The following is an 11,524-nucleotide window of genomic DNA, read 5'->3' as shown; positions in this document are numbered from 1 at the left end:
ACACACACACACACACACACACACACACACACACACACACACACACACACACACACACACACACACACACACACACACACACACACACATCATTTTATAACACTCACATTTATGTCCTTCATTAAAATATAGCATTTTAGCTAATTCAGCTTAATTCAGCACACTTTTGGGCATGAGTGTGCAAGTGGAAATTAAATAGTTTACTCTAAAAATAATAATAATAATTTATTTCATATACTTTTAAAAATAAATAATAAATTCTAAATAAAAAAATTAAACAAATCTAACACTAAAATCTGCACCTACTATACCTCTGAATAAAAAAAATCATACAAAATTTAAAAATAAAAATTATTATTTTATATTACATTATATATAAAAGAATGCATATTCTTTAAAGAATAGGGGGTAATGTTGGGGTTTACAAAAATTCAATAGTAGTTCAGTAATCAATATTACTGTAATTTAAAAATTTTATTAAACATTTAAATTAAAAAGGTAAAATAAAAAAATTAAACAAATTATGTAAGTGCTTTTCCCTTTTTCTCATAATAGTGTAGTTTGATTAACATTTTAGACAGTGGCAGGTCTACATTTACACTGCAAGGCTTAAGGCACAAATTTAATATCCTTATATATACGTGTTATTTATTTGCCCCACCTGTTTACATTCACTTAAGACAAATCGACTGTGCTGCCAAGACGCAAGGCATTCTGACCAAGAGGCACATTTGACCATAGCAAAATATGATTATTCACAGAGCATACGTCTAAATATGCATGTGAGTGCTGCAGACAGTGCTAACAATACTGTAGAAAGATTGTTATCGTTACGTTATTATTTATTTTAGTGTAGACTTGGTGCTTCTGACATATCTAGTCTGTAGTATTATAGTCTATGGTATGTCTACAGTTAGGTGTTTAGTTAAATGCGAATGTGCGTGACATACAGGGCCAAGATTGTCATCTCTTCTGTCCTGGAATGCTGAGGCGATGCTGTTCTGGACAGCGCTGATCCAGCTTTGGTGCTGTCGCTCTGAATCAGCCTGTAATAAACAGCTCCTACACACACACACACACACACACACACACACACATACTTTCAGTTGGCGAGTGGGTGGGCTATGCATACCTCTGAATAAAAAAAATCATACAAAATTTAAAAATAAAAATTATTATTTTATATTACATTATATATAAAAGAATGCATATTCTTTAAAGAATAGGGGGTAATGTTGGGGTTTACAAAAATTCAATAGTAGTTCAGTAATCAATATTACTGTAATTTAAAAATTTTATTAAACATTTAAATTAAAAAGGTAAAATAAAAAAATTAAACAAATTATGTAAGTGCTTTTCCCTTTTTCTCATAATAGTGTAGTTTGATTAACATTTTAGACAGTGGCAGGTCTACATTTACACTGCAAGGCTTAAGGCACAAATTTAATATCCTTATATATACGTGTTATTTATTTGCCCCACCTGTTTACATTCACTTAAGACAAATCGACTGTGCTGCCAAGACGCAAGGCATTCTGACCAAGAGGCACATTTGACCATAGCAAAATATGATTATTCACAGAGCATACGTCTAAATATGCATGTGAGTGCTGCAGACAGTGCTAACAATACTGTAGAAAGATTGTTATCGTTACGTTATTATTTATTTTAGTGTAGACTTGGTGCTTCTGACATATCTAGTCTGTAGTATTATAGTCTATGGTATGTCTACAGTTAGGTGTTTAGTTAAATGCGAATGTGCGTGACATACAGGGCCAAGATTGTCATCTCTTCTGTCCTGGAATGCTGAGGCGATGCTGTTCTGGACAGCGCTGATCCAGCTTTGGTGCTGTCGCTCTGAATCAGCCTGTAATAAACAGCTCCTACACACACACACACACACACACACACAGATCCTGTCATTTGGAGCATGGGCGGGTTATGCACAGACTTGTCTAAATGCAGAATAACATATTTACAGGACTGCTTACAGTCTAAATACAGCCAGAACCCAAACGCAAGAACACAGGAATCAGAAAATGTTGCATGCTCAAAAATACACATACACATTATATTCCAGTTCTGACAGATTTGTGTACAGACACACAGAGAGACTCACTTGGAGGGAGAGACGACCTCAAAGCAGAATCGTCTGTCTTGTTCACTGCTGAGCTTCACTGTGCATAAACGCAAGTCCTCCACAACAACAGTGATCTGCTCCTGATACAGAGAGACGGAGAGCTTGTTTAAATAAAACAAATGTGGTCTGCATGTGCGGCGTATAATGTCACCGAAAAAGAGAACTTTTAAAACAGCCTCTCAATTCTCTAGAAATTTCCAATTTCCCAACATTTTATCTGTGGTTTGTGGGTGTGTAAATGTGTAAATGCATCAGTATGTGTGAGTGAATCAATGTGTCATTACTATTATTGGTTAATGCTATGTTATCCTTACGTTACACAATCTGATACTTACATTATGTTTCTTTTGGTAAACCAGCTGGTTCTTCTGAATGGAGAACCAGCGCCTGCAGTACGAACACACACAGACACACACATCATGGCCATGCGAGGTATTAATAATGCAGTCAGGCATATGAATGCAATTCATCTCAGAACTCACAGACTCTGAAATCACACTCATCGAACAAATGTGCAAAACGGAAAGAGTCAAAAGAGCAAACATATCTACAGCAGGAAACCATCAGTGTAAAATATAAATGTAAACGAATGCATAACTTTAAAACTATATGCCAATAATGAATTAAATACAATTCTATTGAATTTAAAAAAGAGAAATTGTTCTCAAATGTGCTAATTCAGTCACAAATAACTGCATGATGAGAGACAGACAGAGAAACGCTTGTGCTTGCTCACAAAGTTGCATATAAAATTATTACTCCTAAAATAAATCAATTGTCATTTATTACAGCTTTAAAAATATAGCTAAAGAAATTAATGAAAAATAAGTACATTTAGTTTTGTATTAATTTAGTTAGTTTTTAATATAATTACTTTGCCTGTTAAATAAATTAATGTATTAATGTAAATTATTTGTTTAATATTTCTGTGTTTGAATCGCAAATAGCTGGAGTGCTGTACCTGCTCCATGTTTTAAAAGCATTGCTGGCTCTCTTGTACAGGTAACCTTCCATCGCGATGCCATTGGGTGCATCTGGGCTGAAGTCCATTATGGAGTCATCATATGACACATCCTAAAGACAGACACACAAATATATCTTCCCTTAGATGCATGTATAGTGTCTTTGTGTACAGATACAATGGTGTGTGTGTGTGTGTCTGAGAGAGAGAGTCTTACTACCTTTTTCTTGACAGCACCATGTCTCTGCTCCATGTCCCTTTTCTCTCTTGCAGAATTCAGGACTAGTTGAGTATACTGGAGAAAAAGAGGAGAAATGACAATCACATTTTACAGTTCAGTCTTGTATTTGTGTCTAAATCAAAGTTATATGGGCAATGTTCACATCACAGTGGCCCAATTTGTGTGTGTGTGTGTGTGTGTGTGTGCGGATGATGTGCAACATGCAAAAGTCAGTTTGACTGACATTTTAAATGCTGACCTGGGTCACTTTGTTATATGTGACCCCGGACCACAAAACCAGCCATAAGTGTCAATTTTTCTTTTTCAACTTTAGTTAGTCTGTAATGTTGCTGTTTGAGCATGAAAAATATCTTCAAAGTTACAAAGCTCAAAGTCCACTTCAAAAGGAGATATTTTATTGAACAGAAATCACTTTTCAAAAACTACAACGAACGCCTCGTTTGGACTACAACGCATATTTTCCGGGATTTGTGAAATCACGAGACCTGGTTGAGCTGCACTAGAGAAGGCAACAAGTGTTATCACTATGTCGGAGACATGCTAGCTTTCCCAAGGCAGACGAACTTAGAGTGGTTACAATCATCCGGGTTTAAATCGCGGATGATTGTAAGCTGAAGCAATCACTGAAGCTCGCAGGCAGCTATGGTAAGGGGATGACATTTCCCGACCAGTTGCCGAGTGCTGCCAATCACAACACACACTGGCCCAGCTAACCAATCACAGCACATTTCGTATTTCAGAAGGCGGGCCTTCATTTGATACAGGAACTATTCGAGCCGTTCATGCCAGACTGAGGAGAGAGGTGTTGCAATAATGTAAAATATGTGAAAATGAATGTGTTTTTTCGAACAAACTAGTATGAGAGCCTGTTCTAGTACACCCCCAAAACAAAATCAAGACTTTGTAAAAGAGCAGAATAGGACCTCTTTAAGACTGGTTTTGTGCTCCAGGGTCACATGTGTAGAAATAAATCAGACTCTAATCTGATTTTTTCCTTTATGGAAAGTCAGGTTGAAATGAATTTATTTGATGTTACATCAATCTGATTTTCATCATAACAGCAGGCTTGATTTGTCTAATATGACCTATAAATAAAATTATTCATGAATGATGTGCAAATGAATTTATATAAATAAATACAAATGTACATTCATATTATATTTATATACTTATTTACGCATGCAGTCAAGGAAACATTGCCTGTTTAGACAACTATCTTATACCAATTTAAACATGATGTGACAACCTAACAAACATCAGGTTTGAGCTGAAAATCAGAATTGGGCATGTGAACGTTTGGCAGATAGGATAGAAAGTCCTGAAAAGATGGAAACTCTTTGAGACTGAGGTTTGGACCATTTAACTAGATCTCAGAATGGAAGTTTAATTGCATATCATACAATTATAAACACATGCACGGAGGCTCAGTCTAAATCCCCACTGCCGTGTATAGGCCTAGTTATTATTTTACTTTTCCAGTCAAGAGTTGTGATGATAAGTCTGCTATAATTGTAGTCTGTCTGGGGTGCGGTGGGTTTTTGGACCACAGTTAGAGTGAAGAGTCAAAGTGCACGTCACTCAGGGCTGAACTGAATGAGAAAGGATGTAAGACATGCTAGCACTTGCTCAACTTCTTGACCTATATCAAGAAGAGTTCATGAAGATCACCTCCACCTTCTCTTGTTATCTTCCACAGACTTTCCTGTTCTCTCCCCCTCTCTTTTCCACTCCCTGCTGTCACTTCATCAAAACACTACATTTCCTCTTGTCCCTGGTTCTCTAACACTAAATCTGTAAAAACAGCCACCTCTGATTTTACATTGCCCCTGTATCCCAACAATGTTCTCATTTTCAATCTGTATATCGCTCTAAAGAACATCGCTACTATGATTTGGCTCTAGAGATCTCTCTTGACATTTGTCTTGCTAAGCTTTTCACCATTTCCTGTGCTTACAGGAAGCTATGAGCAGGTTTTGTGGTTTTCGCAGGCCAGTAGAAGGTGAGTACGTTTCCTGTCTAAAACTTCTACATTTCAACATTATGCTCCTCAGTAGCATCGAGTCATTACTTTGTCAAAACATTGTTGCATAAATAATCTATCTCCAACAGCTTTTAAACATCAAATGAGCAGTTTTTGATCTTGTCTGTAGAATTAAAAGAACACAGATATTAGCAGTACCAAGATGATCGACAAAGTAGTCTGTGTGACATCAGTGGTTCAACTGTACGAAGTTACGAAGCTACGATAATACTTTTTTGCGCAAAGAAAAAAAAATAGCGAATGCTCGCGTCATGGTACTGTTGTGAACGCACGTCCACAGGTGATGCAGTAGAGACGAAAATGTGGAATACAGTCGCTATTTTTGTTTTCTTTGCGCAAAAAAGTACCAAGATGCAACTGTGTGCAACTGATGTCACACGGACTACTTTGTCGATCATCTTGGTACTTTTCTGGACCTTGAACGTGGTAGTTACCTTGCTGTCTATGGGAGGGTCAAAGAGCCCTCAGATTTCATCAAAAATATCTTAAATTGTGTTCCGAAGATGAACGAAGGTCTTACGGGTTTCGAACAACACGAGGGTGAGTAATTAATGACAGAATTTTCATTTTTGGGTGAACTAACCCTTTAATAGTTGCAATAGAAGAGTCAGTAATAAATGGAAAAATGCATGAGATTTATGAATTATTCTTTACTCCCAAGTTCATGCATATGTTTATAGACAGCTTCATATTATTGGTAGAGTGATACAGTAAAGAAAATGTTCCTTTAGTGAAGAGGCAGAGGAAGAAAACACCTTACTCTTTCACAAAATTCTGTAGCTTCAACTTCACAGACTTTTGTGTGGTTTCAATCACCTCCTGTGGGGAGAGACATCATTCATGGAATGGGACACAAGCCAGAAGAAAAGTAAAAACAGGAACAGGATCTCCAGGGAGATTGTTGGCACATTGGTCACCAGTGGTAACAGTAAAAGTAAAAAGAAAGAACTTGACTCACCTCTTGAGCAGTGACGATGTCTGACAGCTTTTTAGAAAACTTTTCTAAACATTCCTGAAAGAAAGAAGCGCAGCCTCTATTAGGATTCTATTAACGTCAATCATTTTCAACACATATAACTACACAGGAACTTCATTTTCCAATTTTATTTTCAATTCAGCAAACACTTACACTTTTGATCAAGTATTTTTTGCTTTAAAAAAAAACGTCTCATGCTTACCAAGGCTACATTTATTTGATCAAAAATACAGGAAAAACAGTAGTATTGTGAAATATTATTACAATTTAAAATAGTTGTTTTCTATTATAATATATTTTAAAATGTAATTAATTCCTGTGATGCAAAGCTGAATTTTCAGCATCATTATTCCAGTCTTCAGTGTCACATGATCCTTCAGAAATCATTCTAATATGATGATTTGGTGCTAACGATAATATTTGTTGAAAACATTGAGGAGAGTATAATTATAAATGTCTTTACTGTCAATCTAATGCATACTTGCTGAGCAAATGTATTAATTTCTTTACAAAAAGTAATCTTACTGAACCCAAACTTTTGAACAGTCATATATACAGCTATGGAACAAATTAAGAGACCACCTGAAAATTCTCAGTTTCTCTGCATTTACTAGGTATAAGTTTGAGTAAAATGTTAATATTTGTTTTATTCTATAAAGGTCTGATAACATTTCTTCCAAATCTCAAATAAAAATATTATCATTTAGAGAATTATTTTTCTTTTGCAGAATTTTTACAATTGTTCAAAAAAAAAAATGCTTTCATTTGTTGTGATTGAAAATCAGGGTTATTCCACCAAATGCTGATTTCTTAACTCCTCTGAAGTTGAAACATTGTTATTGTGTTGTCTAAAAATAAATATAACATGTCTGAAAACATGGCATCTTTTTTGTTATTTGGTAACACTTTACAATAAGGAGTCATTCATTAACATTAGTTAATGTATTAACTAACATGAACAAACAATGAACAATACATTTATTACAGTATTTATTCCTCTTTGTTAATGTTAGTTAATAACAATAAAATCATGTTAGCTCACAGTGCATTAACTAATGTTAACAAACACAATCTTTGATTTTAATAATGCATTAGTAAATGCTGAAATTAGCATGAACTAAGATTAATAAATGCAGTAGAAGTATTGTTCATTCTTAGTTCATGTTAACTAATGAACCTTATTGTAAAGTGTTACCTGTTATTTTGACCAACTGTCATTTAATGCTCTAAATGACAACATTATATTTACAAATTTGGAAGAAATGTCGTAAGTAGTTTGCAGAATAACACAAAAATTATGTTTTACTCAAACACATAGCTATAAATCCAGATGAATCCAGAGTATGTGGATTTTCCAGTGGTGTCTTTATTTTTTCCATAGCTGTATGCTCTATGTTTTCTTTTTTCATAATGTCTAGGCACACATATGTTCTGTTAGCACTTACATTAGTATTTTCAAATCTTTGTCTCAAATGCTTAAAGGCATACGCGCCCTCTAGCGGCGAAAACTTACATATTGTGCCTTTAACGCCAACCCGATATTTTACACTACACTGGTCATTTTTGTTGTTTCTCATATTGATCTGGAATCTACTGTACAGTCATATGTACATTATTCAGAGTGATTCTGCACCTAATGATTAGTCTCTCAGCATTTCCTCACCTTCTCGAGTCTCGTCTCCAGCTCATTGACGTTGACCTCCACCTTCTCGATTTCTGCCCTGTTGAAACATAGCACATATTTTTCACACACTGAACTGAAAAAAGAATGATATCCCATTTAACTTAACTCAACCTGTTAAAAACGCTACATTTGCTTGCACAAAACACAACCAGGTTAGTCGAGGAAACTATTATTGCTTCATTCAGTAGGGCTGTGTGACTGTGTGCATATATATCTGTATTCAAATGTGGATTTGTATCAGTGAATCTTCGCTTATGTGTGACTGACAGACTTTCTCAAAGAACACAGAAAAATAGCTCAGCTCTTTGTGGTTTCCTGCTTTTTCACACATAAAGTACAGACAGAGAGAAATATGATGCTTATATTCTTCAACTCAAAATTTAATGTAATTATTAACACAGAAACAGTAATATTACAAAAAATGCTCAAGATGAAAAGGGATATTGTGTGTTTATACAAGTACATTTCTGAGTGGTGATGACCTAATTTTTGAACTCACTACACCCTCTGAGTCTGTTCCCTCTGCAGCCACTAAAACATGGCACTCAAACTTTCCATTATGCTGCCCACTAAAATCTCCAGCCAAACCAGAGAAAGAAAGAAAGAAAGAAACTTTCAAGTCGAATAGTGATTTTAAAACAACTCAAAACGTTTTATTCTTATTACAATATCCTTTAAAAAAATTATTTTCTAGACAATATATAATAGCATTATATATTCACGTAAACGGTAAAAAAAAAAAGCCATCAGAGTAAAAAAAAAATTGGTTACACTTTATTTCGAGTCCACTTTAGACATTCCACTAACTATAAGTAACTTTGTAACTACATGTCAACTACATGTCAACTAATTCTCATTAATTTGCAACTACATGTCTACTAACTCTCAGAGTAGACTGTTAGGGTAGGTTTAGGGTTAGTAGAATAAGAAAGTGTTAGAAGATATTAAGCAGACAGTCTACTAATACTCTACTAACTGCTGGCTGACATGTAGTTGCAAAGTTACTTACTGTTAATAGAATGTCTAAAGTGGACAATCGAAATAAAGTGTTACCAAAAATTTCCCTCCTGCTGTCCACAGAGCCACTTAATCATCATCCCATTCATTCCTTCTGTATGGACCTAAGCAAATTCTTTCCAGTGCTGTGTGCTACATTAACCAATGGGGCTACATTCAGGGCTGATCTGAGATCAGTTTTACTCAAGCACGTCTGGGCCGAAACCATTGAGCTGAACTCATTGACCTGATCCTGGAACTGCTTGGAAAGAAACCTGCTACGTCATTCCTTCTGCATATGACAGTGAAGTTTATAATTTTAATGTGGTGCATGTGACCTGTCTTTTGTGTGTGTGTGTGTGTGTGTGTGTGTGTGTGTGTGTGGTTTATGAGGACACAAATTTGTGTAATAACATGGGTATGACATAGGTATTACAACGAGAAGGTGATTTATGAGGACATTTTCAGTGTCCCCGTAATTCAAAAGGCTTATAAATAATTCAGAATGAGTTTTTTTGAAAATCTAAAAATGCAGAAAGTTTCCTGTAAGGGGTAGGGTTGGTGTAGGGCAATAGACTATACGGTTTGTACAGTATAAAAACCATTACGCCTATGGAGAGTCCCCATAAACCATAAAAACAAACCTGTGTGTATACATAATTATTATTTTGCGACTGTTTTCTGTTGTTTAAATATTTTTTAATATTTGATATAAAAAACCAGAGTAGCTTACCTGAATCGCGGGGAGTCTTTTAGGCATTCTTCAAAATCCAGTTTGACGGTCATTTTGGTAATTACAAAGAACCCAGTCGATGCGAACTATTCTTTTAATTCCTCACAGTTCTGTATGTGGTGTGTCCTAAGAGAGTTCCTTTACGCTGTGAACGTCCAACGCTGTGAGACCACTGGTGTCGACAACATCAGTCTTCGTTTAGAAAAGATGAATTAAACCAGTCGTTTCCATTGGATGCTTTCGCTTTAAACATCAGACGGGTGTTGCCATGTGAAAGCAAAAAGCATCTTCCCAAAACTAAACCCAAGTTTGTGTTTCCCCGGTAATTCACTTGTCACAGAAATGAAATACAATTCGTGAATAGCATAAATATAAAAAGAACGAGTAAAGTTACTGGTAAAAGAAAATAGAGTAAACCGTACCGATAATTATGGCCTCATCTCTTATTAAATTTTCAAGAGCACGCATTTCATCCGTTTATTAGTCCATAGATTCGTAGTTTATGCATCGATATGTGCTTCAGCTCATCAAACTGCACATCCGTGTTCGTTTCCCTTGAGAGACTAAACTTAGTCTTTGCTCGCTCTTGAATGTGCCTCAGTTGGTCCACCCCACTTCGCGCGAGCGCACTTTATTTCCGGGATTCGTAATTTAGTGCACCGACAAATTCAGGAGAGATTAACACTTATTTAGTATACTTCTAATGTTATTACTGATTATTTATGTTTTAGGTGACCAAATGTCTTTTACTAAAACATATCTTGTTTTAAGCATTTTGCTTTAGTCTCATATTGCCTAGTCATTTATTTAATAACGAAAAGACAAGTGGATGATTATCCCTCCACATCCCAGTTTCAGATGAAGGGGTTTTCAGGCGATATGTGCTTCAGCTCATCAAACTGCACATCCGTGTTCGTTTCCCTTGAGAGACTAAACTTAGTCTTTGCTCGCTCTTGAATGTGCCTCAGTTGGTCCACCCCACTTCGCGCGAGCGCACTTTATTTCCGGGATTCGTAATTTAGTGCACCGACAAATTCAGGAGAGATGAACACTTATTTAGTATACTTCTAATGTTATTAGATTATTTATGTTTTAGGTGACCAAATGTCTTTTACTAAAACATATCTTGTTTTAAGCATTTTGCTTTAGTCTCATATTGCCTAGTCATTTATTTAATAACGAAAAGACAAGTGGATGATTATCCCTCCACATCCCAGTTTCAGATGAAGGGGTTTTCAGGGAGTGTTCCCCACAGTTTCTAACAGCACGTGTCAACAAACCACACTGCTTTTGTCACTAAATCTGCTAGCAAGTTTATCCATACTAGTCCTGGTTAGACCTGTTGTTCACAAGAAAGCCCCACCTGACAGCAGTGACAGCAATCAAGCCAAAACCGAAACACCTATTACGTCTAACATATGCAGGCTAAATTAAGCCTTTACCAACATTGATCTCTCTCCCTGTCTATTGATGTAAACTAAGTAGTAGCAAGTCCTCTACTACAACATAAACTCAGTTTACACATTTTAGCATAATGGTAATCTAAGTATACAGAAACATCAAAAACAGGGTTTCTGAATGTTTTATTGAGGTAAATGTATGACTTTTCAAAGACCGTTTTAAGAGCAAGTAAAAAAAGACAAATAAATTGAAGGGAACACAACACATCAATATGCACTCTAAATGTAAATGTTTATGGAAACGAGTTTTGAAAATGGAAGAAAATTAGCAACACTTTTTTAAAGTTTGAAA

The 11,524-nt window shown here is 35.6% G+C and overlaps 1 protein-coding gene across 1 annotated transcript in view; it reads right to left on the bottom strand.

Moving 5' to 3' along the window:
* LOC107597081 (arf-GAP with coiled-coil, ANK repeat and PH domain-containing protein 1-like) overlaps nt 1–10,381 on the bottom strand; it is a 17,631-nt gene extending 7,250 nt beyond the window's left edge. Inside the window, exons 1-9 of the mRNA XM_016287992.1 lie at nt 9,773–10,381; nt 8,023–8,080; nt 6,342–6,395; nt 6,143–6,202; nt 3,322–3,396; nt 3,102–3,214; nt 2,476–2,527; nt 2,120–2,220; nt 1,772–1,883 (exon numbers count right to left, since the gene is read on the bottom strand). Coding sequence (XP_016143478.1) covers nt 1,772–1,883; nt 2,120–2,220; nt 2,476–2,527; nt 3,102–3,214; nt 3,322–3,396; nt 6,143–6,202; nt 6,342–6,395; nt 8,023–8,080; nt 9,773–9,825 — 678 coding nt within the window. The 5' untranslated portion in view covers nt 9,826–10,381. The remainder of the gene's footprint in view (nt 1–1,771; nt 1,884–2,119; nt 2,221–2,475; nt 2,528–3,101; nt 3,215–3,321; nt 3,397–6,142; nt 6,203–6,341; nt 6,396–8,022; nt 8,081–9,772) is intronic.
* Nucleotides 10,382–11,524: the final 1,143 nt, after the last annotated feature.

The sequence above is a fragment of the Sinocyclocheilus grahami genome, unplaced genomic scaffold (genome assembly GCF_001515645.1).
Source record: "Sinocyclocheilus grahami isolate Dianchi unplaced genomic scaffold, SAMN03320097.WGS_v1.1 scaffold227.1, whole genome shotgun sequence".
NCBI classification, from domain to species: Eukaryota; Metazoa; Chordata; class Actinopteri; order Cypriniformes; family Cyprinidae; genus Sinocyclocheilus; species Sinocyclocheilus grahami.
The sequence above is the reverse complement of the archived record's forward strand: the minus strand, read 5'-3'. Positions and strand labels throughout refer to the sequence as shown.